At 39.9% G+C, this 21831-nt stretch overlaps 1 protein-coding gene and 1 long non-coding RNA gene across 2 annotated transcripts; both read left to right on the forward strand.

The window, feature by feature from the left end:
• The first annotated feature begins 10845 nt into the window (after positions 1 to 10845).
• LOC114562699 (uncharacterized) lies at positions 10846 to 13650 on the forward strand. The gene is made up of 7 exons (XR_003693529.1): positions 10846 to 10887; positions 11006 to 11095; positions 11390 to 11460; positions 11822 to 11901; positions 12147 to 12350; positions 12754 to 12877; positions 13374 to 13650. It is a non-coding gene; the product is annotated as an uncharacterized LOC114562699 (long non-coding RNA).
• Positions 13651 to 19070: 5420 nt separating this feature from the next.
• On the forward strand, positions 19071 to 21338 carry LOC114562451 (putative nuclease HARBI1). Its single transcript, XM_028588826.1, has 3 exons — positions 19071 to 19106; positions 20164 to 20994; positions 21105 to 21338. The coding sequence occupies exons 1-3, from the start codon at positions 19071 to 19073 to the stop codon at positions 21336 to 21338; spliced, it is 1101 nt and encodes a 366-aa protein (XP_028444627.1).
• The last annotated feature ends 493 nt before the right edge of the window (positions 21339 to 21831 follow it).

Below are 21831 nucleotides of genomic sequence, written 5' to 3' on the forward strand. Positions count from 1 at the left end.
CTCCCATGTTCCGCACATTTTTTTCAAATGGAAGCGTGAGGGGGGGGTAGGGGGCGGGGCAGAGTGATAGAGAGAGACCGTGGAGCAGATTAACCAGCAGGGCGCGAACAGCGCACATACTGGTGTGGAGGTGAATTACAGTGAGTTATAATGGATTACTGGGAAAGCTTAATAATAGGACAATTGAAGTCTGGATTATGAGTCCATTTCAGCAGAGCCAACAGCTTCATATGCCATGGACATGTGAATATGGTGCTGAATTTGCCAGTATTTTAAGAAGATAAATGGTTGGGACCTTGTCATGCAATGACAAACATGATATGCTTTATGTGAAGCACAGTGTTTTGGTGTCAGCAGAAAGACTTCTCTTAGAAAACTGTACAGTGGAGCCTCTGTCTCCATTCCACCAGACAATGTTGGATGAGCAAGACCAAAGACTGTAGTCATGTCAATATGCACAGTGGTTGAGCTCGAGGAGACTGTGAATGAATCATGAAATGCACATTTTACCTTTGTGGCAAAGCCTGTAAAACTAATTGTTGAAATAAATTATTTTGTGTATCTTTTTTACATAACATTGGTCATTGCTAATGACATACAAAGTAATTAATCTAGCATACTTTCATTAAATAAATCAATTCAAGCTAAAATTGAAGAGTCTACAATTAGGCTATATTGAGTCTGATCTATTTTAAGAGATTTTCTTAAAATTAAGTTAATACCTTTTAGAAAAATGTCACCTGGGGTAAAACTCCCCCTGCTGCTACCATGATTTGCATTTGTATAGCTCACAGCATTTTCATTTATATGTGAAAAAAAAATCCCACTTTTCATGCAGTGTACCCAGTCACCCCATTTGTAATGTTCTTATTTGACAGTACAGCAGTGCAAAACTTGGATCAAATGCCAACATTCAGTGCCAGTACAGCAAGTAGTTTGTCCTTTATATTACATCAACAACAAAGGTTTTAGTGTCTACACAGCACTAGGCACAGTACTGCTGCTCACTCAAACATGTACTGTGCTTCCAGCCCAATCACTGTAGGGATGCACATATGATGAAAGAAAATAGACTTGATTTGAGAGTATATGCTTTGGGTTGCTTGTGTAAAGCATTAGTCATAGCTGATGTGTTTTAAATACAGCCAATATACTGACTGTACAGACCTCAGCTGTTAGCTAGCTAGCAACATACACGACTGTAGAGTGCCTGTGTATGTTTGTGTGGTGGCTCAGACAACACACACGTCCCCGTTTTAACTTTAGCTGATTGGTCAGGGGATACGACCTGAACAAATCAGGTAACATTACCTTGCGTAAGCATGGACGCCTGGCCAATAGTAGCTATTGAAGGGTGGGTCTTGGCATGGCCATAGTGGTAAAAAAAATATCGTATCCGGCATGGCCGTGGGAAGTGGAGGTGCTAGGGGTGCTGCAGCACCCCCTATTGGCAAGAGGGAGATTTTAAAAAAATGTATTAAAAATATTTTTGCACAATTTATAAATTCCTTATGAATATTTTAGGAAATGATTTTGACACACGTAGGCTATTACTTGTATTTTGGATTTTAATTTCATTATTTTGAGGCCTAATCAACACAGGTTCGGAAGTTACGTTGTCAAGTCAGGCAGGCAGGCTAGTGGTCGCCAAGTAAAGAGGTTTCCCGCTCGTTCCATGCAGCATAGGCCTACATCCATTCATGGCAGCAGCAGACTACTAAATTTACATAGTCTAATGACAGAAACAAGGAGGAAATATGGCACAGAAACAGATTTCGGATTTTTTTGGAAAACCACCACCAGTGAAATGAAATCCTTGCTTGGTGAACACTAACTCTGTCATTAACACTATCTCTGTCAGGGAGACGGAAAGAAGACTGTGGTTTGATCTACCAGTAACGGACACAAAGATGGCGGTGCGTACCAGCAGGCTGGCTGGTCTAGCTGGAGCACACGCAAACAATACTGCCAGATCTGACCTTCCTCAAGAAAGTTGTGTTCTAAATATATATACAAACAGCATAGACTGACGGACATAGTTCAAAGACTATTCGTTTTAAACTGTTTGCACTACTGCTACTATCTGTGCGCAACTGCCACTCATACCAACTAGGCCCACAACCCGGGTGTGAACGTGATGCTCGAAGCGGCCTTATCCATAATCCACGGAGCCAACATGTAATCTACGTCAAAATCTTAAACAATGGCCGTGCTACCCAACCAACAACTTGGATAAATACTCAAGGAGCTGAGAACTTAAAACAACCGCACAGAAAGATCATCTACCTGATGGCAATCCTCCTGCTGGCTGGTGATATTCAACCTAATCCGGGACCTCATCTGGCCTCTGCTGGAGATCTGCTCTCTCCGTGTGCCTTGGATTTTCATCCTGCTCTGGTGATGTGTCCGCCGCAGCCAGGTCTCATGGCAGTTCGTTATATAGTTACGTTATTTTAATCTATTAAATCGTGGACAGGTTACGTAAATGCCTTTTTTTTCGTGTGGCGATTACGAAATTGAAAGCAATGCATTTTAATGGGAAGCATATTTCGTGATCCCAGAACGCTGACGTTAGCGAGTAATATTGATAAGGCGAAAGGCCGCGCAAGGAGGTTGGTTGGGGTGGTGGATGGGTCAGAAAACACAGGGTCAGAAAACACAGGACTTTCACCCGGGAGACCGGGGATTGCGTCCCGCATGTTGCAGTTCCTTTGTCGGCGTGTCCCGCGTGTGACGGTTCCTTTCCCCGTTCTTCTTTTTTCCTAACCATAACCGTCCCGTTATTGTGGCATTTTATTTCCCCGTTGTGGCGTTTCATTTCCCCGTTGTTGTGTGCCCCTGCGCCCGTTGTTGCGTCCCGCGAGTAGGCAGCCACGTCCCGTTGTTGTGGCCGGCGTGCCGCGCCTCATTTCCCCGTTGTTGCGTCCCGCGAGTAGGCGGCCCCGTCCCGTTGTTGTGGCCGGCGTGTGGCGCCTCATTTCCCCGTTGTTGCGTCCCCCAGAGCAGGTTTGAAAAGCGTGACCTATACACGTTCAAAAATCGTTGCATGTACACGAAAAAAACGTCAAAATCGTAACCTGTACACGAATTAATAAATCAAAATAACGTAACTATATAACAACCTGGCGTGAGACCGGGTTGGTCCGTCGGCATGTGGAGGTACCCACGGTGGACACCTGTTGCGGCGGGTGGATAGCTATGGCGAGTGGAGTGTCCTGGCTGCCTCGTCCTGTTTGGGGAGCGGCGTCCTCGATATGGCGCTTCCTGCCCGGGGTGCTGCAGCCACCGCAGCTGTTGTCGGGGATTCGCCCCGGGTGCAGTGCGGAGTGCGCTTCTGTCCATGTACACCTGGAAGCGGTGAGTTCCAAATATCGACTGCTCCCCCTCCCAAGAGAATACGCCCAATTGTACAATGAATTCCATCAAACAGACCCCTCTAAACCGGCATTTGGCTAGTACAATGCCGGCGCTAACAGGGGAACCTCAGCTTGACGTTCTGAGGTGCACTAATCACACTCTTGAAAAACAGGGCTCTTTCAAAACATTGCAACCAGTCAATCATGCGAAGGTCATCTGGGACCCAAAGCTAAAACCGAGGGGACTTTTCGGTGGTCACCTAAACATCAGAAGTATTGTCTCAAAGACAGAACAGATGACTCATTTATTGGGAAACTCAAACTTGGACTTCCTGTGCCTATCTGAAACGTGGTTACAACACTCTACTCCCATTAGTGTTTACACAATGACTGGTTATCAATGTTTCAGACGAGACAGGTCTGTGGGGAAAGGGGGCGGGGTACTATTGTATGTAAAAGACGGTATTAAATGCGAACGCATATTTTTTAAAGCAGCAACTACATTGGAATATATAGCACTGTTGTATAAGTTGTATTGTCTCAGCAAATGTGTTTTACTATCATAGGATTTTATAGACCCCCTTTTTATGAACAATTTACTGGTATTTTAAAAGAATGTAATCATAACAAAGAAATCATTCTCATGGGGGATTTCAATCTTAACTGGGAAGATAAGACTAAAAGGAAAAAGCTAAAAGCCATCACAGACAAATACCATTTAGAACAGTTAATAAAAGGCCCAACCAGAATCACAAAATGCCTATTTTTTACTAATAAACGAGAAAGGATAACAAAAAGCTATAATCTGATCACTGGTCTGTCAGATCACAACTTAACTTTGGTGGAAAGGAAGCTAACTAAAAAAATATTTCAGAACATTACACCAATACCACGCCACACAAATTTTCTTTGTATACCTAAAAATAAACAAGAGATATTTGATAATGAGATAAACAATATGGATTGGAGTGACATACTATCTTCTGAAAATCTGGAGCTTGGTTGTCAATTATTTACATTTAAGATTAATGCTGTCAGAGATAAGTACACTGTGAAAAGCCAGAGAAAAAACAGAAACAAAGTCAACCTGCCTTGGTTCAGTGAAAACCTATGGCAACTGATGAAAAACAGAGACACTGCTTTGAAACGGGCCATTAAGACCAAAAGAGACACCGACATTTTGGTTTACAAAGGTCTAAGGAACAGAGTGATTAAAGAACTGAGACTAGCAAAGTCACGTTTTTTTCTCCAATTTATAAACGAGGCTAAAGGTAAAGAGATCTGGAAAATTATTAACAGTTTGACAGGGAGAGCTCTACATCACTCACATGACATTCAGCTTACCGTTCAGGATAAGACAATAGATGATAGTGCTACAATTGCCTCTACATTTAATTCTTTTTTTATTGAATCTGTTCAGGAGCTAGGAAATAATTTAAGATTTATGGAACAGAACAGCAATCTGAATGCCGTGGGGCAGAGCTTCGACCTATACACAGTCAGCGAAGAAGAAGTAAAAAAAGTAATCTGCTCCTTAAGGAACTCAAAAAGCAGAGATGCTTACCAGCAGAACACTGTGTTCATTAAAAAAAATTCCCCCTATTGCTCACTTAGTAAACCTCATTATTATACACAGTTCTTTTCCCAACAACTGGAAACATGCAATTGTGACTCCCATTTTCAAATCTGGAAACCGCCATTTAGTCAGTAACTACAGACCCATAAGTATACTGCCAGTAGTCTCTAAGGTTGCAGAGAAAGTGGTCATAAAACAACTAACTGCCCACAACAGTTGCAACCCTGGCTTAAATCCTGCCCAGTTTGGCTTTAGAAAACACTACTCTACAGGAACAGCCATCTTACACCTAACAGAGCAAATTAGATTACATCTTGACAAAGGTGGAGTTGTTGGAGCTGTATTCTTAGACCTGTGTAAAGCCTTTGACACCGTTAATCACAACGTTCTTATATCTAAACATGCCAACTTCAACCTTTCGTCTAATACACTTGCTTGGATATCGTCTTACCTATCCAACGGAGTACAGTGTGTGAAAATTAAAGATGTGTGCTCTAGTAATTTGAAGTGCACAATGGGTGTACCTCAAGGATCTGTGTTACGTCCATTACTTTTTAGTCTCTACATCAATGACCTTCCACAGTATTGTCACGGAGTAGAGGTTCAACTATACGCCGACGACACTGTTCTATACACTCATGCTACATCAGCTCAGCTGGCAGCTGAGAAATTAGCCTGTGCCCTGGATGGAGTGGTTAAGTGGCTAGACCAATCCTGTCTTACTTTAAATGTAAGCAAAACAAAAGTCATGTTTTTTTCCAAAACAAAGCTTTATACTGCAGATGTAAATATCTGCATTAAGGGTGAACAAATTGAGACTGTCACTGAATTTAAATATCTTGGGGTTATATTGGACCCAAATCTCAACTTCAAAAAACACATAAAAAAAAATGACAAAAACTATTAAATACAATATGGCAAATTTTCGACAGGTTAGATCCTCTCTTTCCACAGAGGCTGCAAAGATATTTCTCCATTCCCTTATCTTTTTGCACATCTCTTACTGTATTACCTGTTGGGGGCAGGCCAGCTCTACAACAATTAGGCCCTTAGAATCTTTGTACAAACAGGCTTTGAAAGTATTTGACAAAAAGCCGTTAAGGTATCACCACTGTGGAATATTACGCAAACACAATCTACTCACCTTTGAACATTTAAAGTGTTTTCAAATCTATGTACAGTTACAGTTATAAAATTTTAAAAGGTTTGGCTCCTACCTGCTTGCGTAAGTTTGTCTCTTACTGCGCTGCTGGTTCTGTAAGGTCCACTAGAATAGCTTCCATACACAACTGCATTGTACCTTTTCGCTCATCAGCCTTTGGGCAGGCAGCCTTCTCTTTTAAAGCCATTACCCAATGGAATACTATGTCGGATAATGTAAAGAGCTGTGGTTAGCTTGGCAGCTTTAAAGCTAATTTGAAAAATCACCTAAAAAACTCTCAATGTCCGCACACTGTTAGTTAATCGCTCCTCAACACTTTGTCTCACTGTTCTCGTGTGTGTGTGTGTGTGTGTGTGAATGGGGGGGGTTGTGTGCTGTGCATACCGCTACACCTCTTGATCACGTTGTGTGTGTGTGTACCTGTAACATGAGATGTATTTTATTGCTGTGTGTTACTTGTTTTTCTTAATAACTGAGCATTGCTTGTTTTTTAAATTGTTTGTATTTGTGCTTTCTGTGGGACTACAGATGCAAATTAGCCTAAGGCTAACTCTGGTGCAATGCATTAAATTATTACATTTATGTTTTAATTGCACATTGTCCCTTACAAATAAAATTGAAATTGAAGAAGAACACTAGTACCGCAACCATGACAACGGAGAGCAGCCTGAGTGAGGAGACCCTCTGCCTGCAGTTGCACTGGCAGGCCCAGCCCCAGCACCCGCAACCCAACCTAGAGTGATTGGATTAGATGAGCCCTTCCAGCCAACATCGAGTTTCAAATTTCCTGCATGGCGTTGTGGTAATGAAACATTCTCATGTTCTGTGGCACCGGCTTGGTTTGCTAGATGGCAGTGGCTGCATTATGTGGAAGAGACTGATCATATTTTGTGTTGTGTTTGCCTGAAAGCAGTCGGAAAAAAAGTCATACCTAGAGACAAATTTAAGAAAGACAACCCCTTCGTGAATGCTGGCTTTTCAAATTGGCGTAAAGCCACTGAAAAAGTTTATGAGCATGAGAGATCAGAGTTGCACAGCGAGATAATACAAAAGTTGGCCGCTTTGGATGACGTCCCCATAGATGCTCGCTTATCCAGCACTTATGCCAGAAAGCAGGCTACTGCCCGACACTGTTTGGAGCTTCTCTTCAGGACCACCGGATTCTTTGGCAGCAAGGGAATTGCCTTCAGGGGCGACACAGCACGCAAAGGAATACTGTATTGATGCTGGAGCGCACCTATGATCTCCCTGAAGAAAGAAAGTAGATAGAAGGAAGAGACAACTGGATGTCGGACACTATACAAAATGAAATAATTGAAAAGTTTGCTCATGCTATCCATAGGGAAATTGTTGCCCGCTCATCGCACTGCCGATTTTATGGCCTCACAACTGACGGTACAACTGACATTAGCACCACTGAGCAGTTCTACTGCAGTCTGAAATATGTTGACAGCAGCTTGGAGAGGCTCACAGGATTCGATTCTCCATGATGCCACGCGTGAAGTGAGTCTTCTGGCCGATACTTTGAACTTTGTTCAGGGTGTCTCATCTGTGATAAGAGTCATCAAAGCAAAAACAGCTGTACCAATCGTTTTTTGGCTGTGATGAGGTTGCTGTCAACATCTTAGGCCTTTGCCCGACAAGGTGGTGTATCCGTGACATGTCCATTAAATGCGTCACTGCAGCTTACCCCACTCTCCTGACTACGCTGCACGAGCTGAAGGATGACAAGGGTGTCGGGGGACAGCAAAGCAAAGATCGGGGGACTCTACAAACAAGCTTTAAAAGGGAGAACATATTTCGGTCTTTTATAATGCCATGCCCTGTTCGAGCCCTGTGAAGCAGTTGCCACAAGCCTACAGAGTGCCACAGCAAGTGAGCAAAGTGCATTGGAATGCACAGGTGTGCTGAGAGAACAAATAGCCACACTACGGGATGATGCAGTTGTGGACAAGCTGATCCGCCAGGTTGAAACCTGCGCATCACAAACCTCCCTGAAAATGCCAGATACCACCACCCCTAGAATGAGCAAAACCCCAGCTCACCTTCGCCAAACTAGAGAGCCAGAGGCAGTGGCGCATGGTGCACAAACAGTGGATTAACGACGCTTTTTCGAGGCTATTGATGTGATGTTGGCAGAGCTGGACAGAAGATTTGATCAGGCCAGTATGAAGCTTACCGTAAAGCAAGAGAGGGCTGTTATCAAAGCAGCAGAGGGAAGGAGCGTCAATCTGGAGGCCCTTCAGGTCCCGGAGGAGCTTGACACAGACCGCCTTGAACTCCAGCTCAAAATGCTTAGGCCAAGCATCGCCAAGCAGCTTGCCGATGTCACAAAAGACAGAGGGTCTAATCTGTCACAGTCCAAGATGTAGCATCATGTTTGACAAAGCTCCAGCCACAAACAAGAGCCATGTTTTCAGAGACAGAAAAACTGATCGAGTTATGTCTGTGCCGACCCATCTCCGTATGGAGCTAAAAGAGTCTCAATAAAGATAAATGCACACACTACATTCACACATGCACACACAGGATTCATACATGCACACACAAGATACACAAATGTGCACAAAATTCACAAATACACACAAAATTTAAAAAGCACAGAAGATTCACAAATGCACAGAAAATTAACAAATGCACAGAAAATTCATAAATGCACACAAAATTCATAAATGCACACACAATTCAGAAATGCAAACAAAATTTACAAATGCACACAAGATTCACAAATGCACAGGACAAGATTCACAAATGTATTTCTGATGCACACACAAATAAATCTTGATTTACAAACTGCTTGCGGTCTGTTAACTTCCCTGCATTTGTGTGTGAATTTTGAGACTCCCTTGACGTGGCTCAACTCACACACAAATGCCTTTTTTTTAAACAGATCTGCAACCAATCAGATAGCTCCCTTATTTTAGCCAATCACAAGAACGCACCCCACGTGGGGGATTGTTTACTCATAAGCCAATCACGAACGCGTTCGCACAGCGCCACGTGCCTGTGGCTAGCGCGGTCACGGTGGAGTTCAGTCAGTTGGTTGAGCCCTCAACATAGCTTCTGGCAACGACAGGGGAGCGGTAAGTATAACTTAACGTGTTTGGTTAGTTAGCTCCTTGTTATGAGATGTTGTTTAATTGTTAATGTTAACCGGTTTAATTGTGCAACTATCAACATAAGCTAGCGAGCTACGCTAGCGCGTCTGCATGCTAATAGGGTCAGGCTAGTATCTTTCCATAAAGGTGAAATTTTTATGAATTAAGTGACTGTTTGACAGGGTCTGTCGCCCCAAGCCGAGGTAGCAGCTCGGGCTTTTGTGCAGTTATTGGCCCGGGAGCTGTCCTCGGCCCCAAATGCACCGAGAGAGAGTACAGCAGTCAGGGCTGGAGGCAGTGCTCCTCTGCCGGTTAACGATGCTAGGGTGAGACCGGCTATGAGAAGGTGATCCATTTAACTTATTTCTACATTTGCTAGTAAAGTATAAAGAGATGCCATAGTCCCCCATCTAACTGTTCTTATTGCCCTCTGTCTGGTAGGGTTGGGAATCTGAACTCCAAAACTAATTTTATTCTGGGTTGGGGCGGGGGGTTGTTCCATGCAGGTGCTGGGCTTGTCCCAAACTTTTCATTTCAATTAGCTTAACTGGCATGAATTTTTAGGTGAAGAATGTTGCTAAAGCAGAAATTCACATAAAAATGGACATTTGATGCTTAAGAAAAAATTAATCAGTCCACCAAAGTTTTTGGTACATAGATAAAGCGTCATGTATTGTCTATTAAGTGACACATGTTCACTTTACTGACAGTGAGTAATATTCTTCTGACACATTTAATATTGGTGTCTGGAACAGTAAATGAATAGCATTTAGTGTATTTTATACTTTTATTGAGACATTATTTAAATTATTGAAAAGTAGGTAAATGAAACAAATATCTGGTTTCCCTACAAATCTTTTTGTCTTTCCCACATCAGGCAGTTCCCGAGTATGTTTAATACTGATCAGCCAAGAGGAAAACGACGATTCTCGACCCTTGCCCCTTGCATTGTGAAAAGGACAGACTTTCATATGTATGTCCTTTCGGAACCCAGTCAGTTCACACCAAAGGCCTCAGAAGAGCTAGAACTTGCCCATGCTGGCCTTGGGAAGAGGATGTTAAGTATACCAGACCACTTGAAACACGATGAGGTAATCATATAGTATATAATATTGTAAAATGGCAAATGATTAAAAATGTTAATCATTTGCAGAATAGTGAATCCTTTCATTTTTTAAAGATTGTAGCTCTACTTGAGGAGGAATTTCCTAAACTGAAGACTTTACAAGGAGGTTGGATGTTTTTCAAGTCTACAGGTAGAATTTTTCTAAATTAAGAAAATTATAGTTAATATTTTTTCAAATTCAAAACCTCAGATATGTCATGTGATGTCTGGCGATGAATTACCATTAACACCACTATTCAAGTTGTATAGGGCAGTACTATGACTTGTTTGCCTGACAAAATATAACTTTTAATATTAATGATTGTGAGACTGCAAGGTTTTAAAGAACTCTTACTACTTTCCATTTTAAAATAGGTGGTAGCGGACGTCGCAAGCTGTCCACAATTCCAACTGACGCTGAGGCTTACTCCACAAGGCTTCTTAAATCAGCATCTAACAATGGGAAAAACATAGTATTTGTAGTTCCACTGCAGGAGAAGCTTTCTACTGAACCACTTTCCTAAAGTGGAAGTCAAATGCCTTTGCAGCTTTTGCCGTTGCATGTGGAGGAATGCAATGGAACATTGACTGTAAGCTGTATTACAACATGTCTCTCATTTCTCTTTTAGTTTGTTCAAATGACTGTTTCAAAGTATTAAGTATTTGTTTATTATATATATATTTTTTTTATTTATTTTATTTATTTAGGAGAGTGAATCTGGGACATGTCTTGATGAAGATTGTTCAGTTCTTGAGCAGCCAGTCCCATCTACCATAGGCATGGATGAATCCTTGGCGGTAATAGATGTTGTCTTTTCTGTTGCTTTGGAATTTAGTAAGAAAGCATTATTTTTTTATTCATAACATAAAGTAAGTAAGCAGAGGTTTTAGTACAGAATAATGTAGCGATAATTCTTGCAGATATATAAATAGATTGGGCATAACCTATCTCAAACTGAATTTTTTTTGATCATAGCATATTTCTTGTCGCTAGTGAATATAACATGGTTGTAAGATGCAGAAAACATGACACTATTCTTTTAATAATTTCATGTATGAAAAGTATTGACTTTTTTTTTTTTTTTTTTGCAGGTCTGCCCAATCTGTCTTGCATTGTACCCAGCTGATGTTCTCCCATCTCATGCAAGCACATGTGGTGACAGGTAGGAAGTTTATGTCTGATGTCTGATAGATTCAGGTAACTGATAGTCAGACATTATCAGAATATAATGACATGTTCTAAGTATGAGGAATGACATGTGTAAAGAGTGTCATTTCATTAGAGTATCACATTACCAAATTCTTTTATTCATATTAATTCTGTATCACATTTAGTTAACCTAGTTTTCTATATTAACTCCATGTCTTAATTTTAGTATGAACATTTGGCACCACTGACCAACTAGATGGTAAATGATTAAAATAATCACCACTCATGATTTGGCTGTTTCCCATTCTTCCAAGCAATGTTTTTTTATTATAATTTATTTGATCTGTTATAAGAATGAACTTTGCTCAACCCAGCGTAGCAGCCAGTCCCCCAAGGGGAGAAGAATTGCCAGGACCCTCAGTTCCACAATCGTCAGTTCAACAATCGTCAGCAGGTAATTTATGCACAATTACTGATTTAGTGTTGCATTGTTGAAAATGATGTCAAAATAACTTTTGTCAAGTGATTTTAAAAAAGGAATATTGATTTCAAGTACTTGCCCATGATATATTACATTAACCTGTGGGGATTTCAAAATGTCACTGCTGAAACAAATTTATTCTTGCTTTGGCAATAAGTTGATATTAGATATACCAATATCAACTTTGCATCAACAACTTTTTTTGTGGTAAATTACAGCTTCAACCTGGGCCACTGAAGTCGACCCCCAAAAAGCATGCCAGTTGTTCAGAGAAGATTTACTGAACTGTTACTCTGAAAGTCCACGCCTCTCTCTATCACTCGACATGTTTGACGCAGAAGAAGAACAGAACAGTGCATTAATTTCATTCTATAAGCAGAATAACGTGAACTGGGCAGCTCCATTCAAGTGCAGGCTGAGAGGTATTATTGAAGCATGTAACTTCTTTTTCCATTATAGGTAGTTATTCTCTGAATTGAATTGAGTCCATGGTCCTTAACCCCCCTGTATTTATTGTTGTAGAAACTTTTAGCACAATAGCCATGCTCTGTTTACTTGACATAATCTGGTCGATTGTCCTTATTACTTATTACTTATTTATTTTTGCAAAGACTGTGTGTTTTGTGACAGTTTTGTTTGGTGTCACAGGGGTGTGTACATCTAAAATGAAAGGTTTATTTTAGTCATATGTTAAAGTTCTGTTACTTATGTGACAGAAATAGATTGTTCATTCATAAAAAGATCACTACAATTTTGAGATCACTTTGCAACATTTAATAAAAGTTTCAATCCTGACATGATATGTTTATATTTGATCCCTTGTAGACCGTGATCCAGAACATTACCTGGCCACAACCTAACTTTGACAGCGACGAGGATGAGGACGACACTATTCCATTGGAGAAAATCAGTCTTGTCACTGGATTTTTGAGAAAATTCTTAGAGGAAGGTAATACTGTAAATGGTCTTTATTTCCTTATTTTTCATTCTCCTCTTAATTCACACAATTGTTTCCTCATAACAATCCCAGTTGCTACAATAATAAAGTGGTTCTACATATTTACCACGTTTTATGTACATTTGTGTTTCATTTTATCTCAGTGTGAGCTAGTTTACTGCTTTATTGTCAAATGGTCATGTTTCTGTCCCTCCTCCTTTGTCTGCTGTGTGCTTTACAACAGCACAGGGATAGAAGATGTGAATGTTTGACAGAAACAGTAAAGCCCAGCTCACAATGAGATGAAAAGAAACAAATGCACATAAAATTGGTAAATTAAACGTCATACTTTGTTTACATTCCACAGTATTTACAGCAGCATTTAAAGTAATCCTTTTGATGTTCTAAACTAGGAGAGGAAGAGACTACAAGGATTTTACTTTTGTAAAGTTTGTACTGTTTAAGTTCAGCACTGATATTTTTAAGTGTACAATGTTCTCTTCCATAGCGCCACCAGATGTGCTGCGTCACCTGATGAAGTTTTGGGTGGGGTGGGAACTGCCAACAACAAAACTCAATGTTGACGTTGTAACCTCAACTTATCCAGTGGCTCTCACCTGCTTCTTCAAGTTGAAGCTCCCAGCCACTACCAGACCTACAAGATTTTTCACCAGGACTTGATGATGGCCCTCAGTTCCATAAGTTTCTTTGTAAAGCAGATTTGTCTAAATTTGTTACCCCTTTACAGTGATGTGTTGTTAATACAACTGTACTGCTACATTTGATAAATTTACACAAGAATTTTATGTTCCCTTGAACAACATTAAAGGTGTTAAACAAGCATTTTTATGGTCTTATTCTTTATGCCCTGGTTCATGTAGCCATTTAAATTGCCTTCTCACTCAATATTGGACCAATTCCAAAAACATTTCACCACCATTACAGGGACAAAGTTTAAAAAATACAGGAATTTTTAAAGCAATAAATCAGTTCTTTATTAACATGTCTGATTTACATATAGCATGCAAAGCGCAAGTAAAAAAAGTATATTTCATACTATTAAGTCAACGCTCCATGAATGTTGGGGAAAAAAAAACCAGCAACAAGACCTAAAAGAACCTGGTGCCAACATTCCAGTACCACCTCAACGGTCCTGAATCCATGCTCCAATTGTGTCTGGGCTGGGGGACCGAAATAATATGGCAGGTTGGTTTTAATGTTTTTGGTGAAAGGTATCTATTAACTCTAATTCCAATAATCATTTGTCTGAAAAGGCTTTTCCTATGGAATTTTCTGCTGACTGAGCTGCAGTTGTTAAGTCCTGGAAATCCTCTGCGATGGTCCACACGGTCTATGGAGGACAAAGTCTTTGTACCACGTTCTTTCCCAGGATGCAGCACCAAATGTGACTAAGCTTTCAGTCAGTCTAGCTAAGGACGAGGCTTGCTTTTCCAAAACATCCAATGGCCACTGTAGAGAGGAAGCTAGGGGTGGATTTGTTTTCCTTTTCAAAATAAAATGCCAAGACACAAACTTATTTATAAATTCATACTAACTTACTGTATTCATTTGTAGTGTCAATTAGTATGGAGGCTCCTAGCATATGGCACAATCAAAATATTTGAAATGTTCCAAAGTAGTTTGTAAAATTTTTGGTCCAAGTCACAGGAAGCCACTGGAAAGTGCCAAGAGAGCCACATGCTCTTATTAGGGCTGTCCCCGACTAAAGAAATTCTTAGACGACTAACACTTATACGATTTTGTTGACTAATCGATTAGTTGATTTAATTGACAGATCTGTGCGCTTTGAGAGGTGGTTAAGACTAGAAAAGCACAATATAAATGTAATTAATTAACCATCTGTAAAACTGAGTTTCTCCACAATTAATCCTGCAAAAGCACCACTTTAAATCTTTTGTTTACCATAAATGTGCTCAGAAGTTTCTTGGAAATAAGTAATGAAAAAAAGCATGAATAAGCATAAAAAATGACTAATCGACTAAGAGGTGGCAGCCCTAGCTCTTATCTTGCCTCAATTAAGTTCTCAACGTATTGGACAGTGTTGAGGTATATATCTCCCCCGAAACAGTCAGATTGCTGCAGTGGATCCATGTTGTCTCGCAGTGCCATCATTTCCAGATCCAAAAGAGGACTGTCCAGTTCAGGGATATTGACCCCGGAATGAGGCTCATTTGTGTAGCCACTCTCCTTCCATTGAATCTCTGGGATGGGTATTCCCTGACAAAGACGTGTGTATAAAAATTGGGCATATTAAATGTTATTGAACAAATTTACACTTATATATATATCACTACTTATTACAAAACAGGTAATCATTTCAGACCATATAGAAAAATGAATCACTGTTAAAATGTGAAGGTAATCAATCCTGTATTAAAAAAAAAAAAAAAGGGGAAAATACATTTTTCATAATGTGTCCTTTAAGATCCTTTGAATAACTTAACTTTTCCCCAGCCACTGAATAAATGGCCATGTTTCAAATTGATTATTTTATACATTTTAATAGAAATCAACTGACATAGTACATACATACTGAGTTAATACTATAAATTAAATTCTAAAAGTTTTTTATTTTTTATATTTGCGATCATGGCCAGTAGATTTTTTTGGTGAGGATATTGTCTGTTCTTACAATTGCTTATGGTAGGCATCTTAATAAATACTACCTTTAGGCTTCCAAAATTAAGTTTAATTCACCGCTGATTGTGTATGCTTTTCCCCGCAATGAAGCTGTTAATGTCAGTTCCACGAACTGAGAACATTAATTCCGCTATCCCCACATTTTCTCCTCCGTGATCTCCTCTCACTCTGAAAATAAAACATGAATTTTAGATCTCATCAAGGACACAATTATGCAGAAGTGCCAACAAATAATATGTGAATCCTTTAAATTTCCCTGCATTTTTGTATAATTTAGTAATACAATATGGTCTGACAGGTCTATGTACTGTATGTAGCTGATCAGAATTAGTTCAGTCAACTCTTAGTATGTTGAACCTGATGGAAACGCGTGTGTGGGGATAACAAAAAAAAAACATCATCACTGGAGCCCCGATACTACGATTCACCATGGCAATGGGTAAATAAAGGCAGAGCCTCCATTTTAAATCGGGTGGAGTGGGAAAAAAATGAATGTGTGCCAACACGGACCATGATAGGCTATTCACGTTAAAATGCAGGAGTGGAGGATCAATACGTTAACATTAGTAGTTTTTAATACAGCGTTGCTCATTCATCATTTACCAGACTGGACTTTCCTTAATGAATGATAAAGTGCTGGAATTTTCCTAGAGCCCATTACATTTATTTAAAAAAGGCTACAGGCCTGTTTATTAATTTGTAATATGACGGGACAAAATGCAGGTGGCAATAATTGAACATAAAAATACTAATCAAACACATTAGACATAGTTTAGCCTACTCATAGACAGATTGTAAAGTAACAGTCCGCCCCAGTAGGTTAGCCTATTAATGACTTTTTTTGCAGTGGAAGAGGTGTCTAGGTTCAAACTGACTGTAAAGTTCTATTTTAAATTGATAAAATTTTGTATTTTATGAAATGCTGTAAAAACATTCAGGCTATGCAGCTAAGAATGAAAATCTCACTTTTAAATTACTTTTATTTGTTTCTGCTGCACCACTGCCAGTCTCACTCAGAAATGTCACATGCATCATATCCAACATGATAACTATGATAGGAATGTTCCAATCAGTGCATCTACAATATGAAAGATTACTGTTCATTGATTAGTTTTATAGAGATTAGTTTAACAGTGATTAGGCTGCTGCAGTAATGTTGCTCACAGTAAGCGTCTCAGTGCAACTGTTGAACTGACAGCTGCCTTAATGTCCACAGAGTCAGTGTTATAAAGAATTAGGGAGGCTTTGTTTTAAAAAAAGACAAAAAAAAGAAATATCGGACAACTGCTTCAGGCTCTGCAGGAGGAGAGAAACCCCTAGGGTTTATCTGATCTCGGTCTCTGAAACTGAAAACCCAGAGTTTCCCTCATCTCTGGCTTAACTTACTCTGAGTTTTCACTAAAGGGCTTTGGTTTGTTACTCTTTATATTAACAAATACAAATGAAAATTTTTATTTCTTAAACCAGTAGTTTTAAAGGGGAGAATTTTGAATGAATGTTCTGAATTATGTTTATTATTTAGTGTAGCTTTCCTAAAATTGTCCAATGTAGCAAACATTTCAAAATAGTTAAAAAAACTTTGAAGGTCAGCTGATTTGTTTTCGATTCTCAACTTTTTCTATTTCCATTGTACAAGTTAGATAATGGAACAATTGACAATTGTTGTAGCTTTTCTGATAACTGATTTAAGAAAGAAAAATACTGTCATGGAGGCCTATGTGTGAGGTTACAACATACTGTAGTTGATTCATGTTAGAGACAACAATTTAAAAAGTAGCCCATGTCATGTGAAAGAGTAAGACCATTGACAATTCTGTAATGTCATCTTTAACACATACATAGTTAGTACATAGATGTGCTAATGAGCTTATACAAGTTAATGAGCTTATACAAGTTTCAGATGCAATTTAGTGACCTGGAGGGGTTTGTGATGCTGATTATGTCCACTTGTAGGTCCAAGCATGAGTTCAGACTATGCTACTTTGAACCAACTGCAAAGCACTACTATATCTGCAATAATAAGTTTGAGTGTTTTTTTTTTTTTTTTCATCTGATGGAGCCATTCGAGGGTAGCCCCAAATTTACGCAATAACAATAATAATTACAATTAAATAACATCACTACCTCAGGGGAAACCCATGCTCATTCACAGCTTCATTGAAGAATGCCAGGTGTGTATCAGATCGGTTGTTGTCTGCTACCTTGAGGTACATCATCTACACATATAATAACAAATAGAATAATACATCAATACTGTCAAGAATTTATTTTCCCCTGTAAAATAAGTCAGCTGACAAAGTTCTGAAGGGGTAAAACTATGCTTAAATGACAGGTGGAACAGTAAGAACTATTGACTCATTCAATTTATAATGGGATCTCATGACATGAGAAATCATCAAAACAGTTAATTTTAGTTCAGTTCATAATAAAGAGTTCAGCACTGATAAAACTGCATTGGCATGAGGAATAGTTTGCTGAATGGGACAGATGTAAACTTGACAGGAAAATTGTTAAAGGTTAAAAGTACACCCTCAAAGTTAACAGAATAATATGTAATAGGTTCAATACGACTTTGCAAAGTCAAGTTCATGTAATTGACTTTCCTGAAACCATTCAAGTGAAAAGGCTATTAAAATCTACAGGACTTAGGAATATGCTGTGTATGCCAAGGCTAACCAGTTGCTTATTTTTTACATTTGTCATGAACATCCAAGAGACCATAAGGACATTTGCTACACGTATTTGCAAAGACCGGCTAATTCTGACTTTTTCAAATTATGAATTAGGAGGTTCCTGAGTTGGTATGGAATGACCCTAGGGGTAGGCTACACTGCTGGATGACAGAAAACCATAGAAGTCAAATATATTTGTTTCTAAGGAACACCACCTGTTTGTACAGAAAATAAACTAAAAACGTAGAATAAAAAATCTTCCATGCTTAAAATGGGGTCAGTCAGTAACATTTTGCAGTTCTTTGTCCTTGAAAGGAATTCTTACCTTTCTTGGATAGCCATCTATTCCCCCGAAGATAACAAAGTTGTACCTAGATTAAAATAAATCAGACAAGTAGTAAGTCCAAAACACACTACATAACTCTGTGATCTATTACTCTGGTTGATGTGATACAATATACACAATGCCAGATACACAACTAGAAACAAAAACGAACTAAACAGATACAGATAGTGTACAGACATACCTGATGAGCTTGTGATTGGTGTCAATGTGCACCATGTACTTTGGGTAAGGAACTGTACGCGTCCTCCTCACCACACATCTCAGACGAGTCATCCTGGAAAGTACACCTACACTGTCCACGCGATGCATGGATGCATACACTCTGTCCCAATGCACTCTGTGTCCCTGTGCAAGTAGAGCACCTTTGACTACTCTGCACCCAGCATCTGGCATTGTGCTCTTAATTCCTGTGATCAATGAGTCCAATTCATCGTCACTGCAGCCACTGTATGAGGCAGATATAGATAGATTATTTTCAGCCATCCGCCTAAAAAGTGTAGCTCTCGACACACCAAGGAGTCTAGCAATGCATTTTGATGGCAGCCCAAGTTCTAGAAGATGTGTGAGGGTCTCTACTGACGTCGTCAATCATGGAAGCCCACGAAAGCCCTTCTGCAAATCCAGTGTTATAAATGTCTGCTCATTCTCCATCTCCTGTTGGATAACAGTACTTAAATTTGTAAGTGCAGACAGTAATTCTTCTCCTACATTCACTGCGTCATCCAGAGCACTTAATAAAACTAAATTCTGATGGCAAACAAAATGTAACCCTTCCATGTCGAGAGGCTGCCTCTCCAAGATGTGTAGCAGTTGGTCATGCAATCTCTGAAGGATTTCTCGCTTCAGTGAATCCTAAAGGATAGAGAGGAATAGATATTCAATTTTATTCACTTGCTGTCTGTTAATGTTTTCTTAGCTTTCCCCTTAAATACCGAAGCTGTTTCTCAATGTCAAGGATCCTTCCTTGGTAGGACTAGTCCTTCCAAGGAAGGATCCTTCAGAGGCTAGGCCAGAGTCCTCCTTAGCATTCGGAGAACTAGTACAATGGAACAGGCTACCAAGTGCACGTCACTGTGAATAAGTAACATTACACTAATAAGCTAACGTTAGCTCCTGATTCAGCTTTTCTTTTCTTTTTTTTACAACCGCTATTATGTTATGTCAATACATTTTAAACTCGTGGGAGTTAACGTTATTTGTCATCACCGTATGGAGAAACATCTTAAATGCTATAGTAGTATATGGTTATACTTAACTACTAGCTATTACTTAGCTACTACTTATATTTAACGTTACTATTATTTTGCTGTTTTAAAAGTAGTAACGTAGCTCGCTAACGTTAAGCTTATTGACTGTTCACGTTCTAGCTTTTAAAACTAATGCGGTGGTAAAATATTTGATCAACATGTGATGAACAACAAAAAGGATAGCTATATTAGGTAATAATTACAAGGTGAACAGATGCTGTTAATGAACCAGTATAAGGGACCAGGTTTAAGTCCCCCCCCACCAAATCAGTTTTGAGACGATATTGAGATGTTTAATAGTTTAACAAACATTAAATAAATGGCAAAACTGAAATAAAACTTAAACCTTCCTCTATTCTTCATGTTGTGCAGGCTCGGCATTACTGTGCCATCAATGCCACAGTGCCAGTACTCCAGAGGTACTATGGTGGGGAGGACACCCGCCCAGACTTCAGGCTGGGAAGAGAGACCATTCAGCATCTGATGTTGATCCTGAAGACAGACAGGCAGCATGGGTGGGGGCCGACCCTGGAGACACTCGTGTTCCTGTTCTGGCTGGCAACCGGTTCAGCCTACCGAGTTGTCTCCAGGGTCTTCTGCATGCCCCTACCCACGGTGCACAGAGTGGTCCACAGGATGGTGGATGAGGTGGTGGGTGTTCTCCCCCATTTTGTGCGCTTCCCCCGCACACAGGAGGAGCTACAGGTTGTCGGGGATGGCTTTGGCCGGCTAGCTCATCACAGAGCATTTGACAAGGCAGCAGGGGCAGTAGATGGCTGCTATATCCAAATCAAATGTCCTGGCGGCCCTGATGGTCACGACTACAATAACAGGAAACTGTTCCCGTCCGTGGTGCTCCAGGCAGTCTGTGACCATCAGTGTCGCTTCATGGACATCTTTGTGGGTTACCCAGGAAGCGTGCATGATGCACGCATCCTAAAGAACAGCCCCATCTACACTAGGGGGACTTACCCTCCACCTGGGTATTTCCTCCTAGCTGATGGTGGCTACCCATGTCTACAGGAACCCCTGGCCCTTATCACACCATATAAGAGGCCAGTGAGAGGCATGGCAGAGCAAAGGTTTAATTACCATCATTCCAGAGGTCGCTCAATTATTGAGCGTGCCTTTGGAATGATGAAAACCCGCTTCAGGTGCATCTTTTTAGAAGCACTTGAAGTACATCCAGTGTTTGTCCCTAAGGTAATAAATCACTGCAATATTTATATAATTCTTTTTTTTAATCAAATCATAATACCCTTTATACCCTTTATTTCATATCTGAAAAAAGTCTTGTCTGCTTTTGTGCACAGGTGGTGACGGCGTGTGTAATTTTACACAATATTTGTGTTGGTGTGGTGGACGAGCTGGAAGAGGCTGTGGAGGAGGAGGAGGACCAGCCACCTCTGGAGCGCGATGGTGGGGAGAGCCGGAGTGGCGCTGCTTGGCGGGCCGTGCTGACCAACGAGGTGTCTGCACTGCATGAGGCACCTCTGGACCACGATTATTTTTCCCAGGTGAATAATAATTATAAGTGTGGAAGTTGACACATCCAAGTACATAGAAGAAAATAAAGTTTTTTGTTTCAGTGACTATTAAGATATAACATATTTCAAAGTTACCAGTTGACAATTATCCTTAAACTACTGTAACCAACATATGAAGTCATTTAACAACACCATTGGTAAACACCCATACACAGTCAAGAATGTACATTACTAGTACATTAAGTACATTTAATTTACCTTCTTGATACAATATTAAATATACTGCAACAGCAGGACTGATTGGATTACCACTTGACTAACCTAAACTTTCTTTTTCTGTCTGCAGCCAAAAATAAAAAAATAAATAAATTTTTTTGTAACCAAGATGAAATGAAATGAAATATTTGTTGTAGCTTGGAATACGTAACCACAAAACGTTGTAAATAACGGTGAAGATATTTTTGTTCAATACATTGTTTTAGGCTTCACATGCTAGTTATTTGTTACTTACCAAGTTGTTTCTATTGCAGTCTAAAGAACAATAAGGGTTTTA

The sequence above is a fragment of the Perca flavescens genome, chromosome 10 (assembly GCF_004354835.1).
Source record: "Perca flavescens isolate YP-PL-M2 chromosome 10, PFLA_1.0, whole genome shotgun sequence".
In the NCBI taxonomy this organism is placed as follows: Eukaryota; Metazoa; Chordata; class Actinopteri; order Perciformes; family Percidae; genus Perca; species Perca flavescens.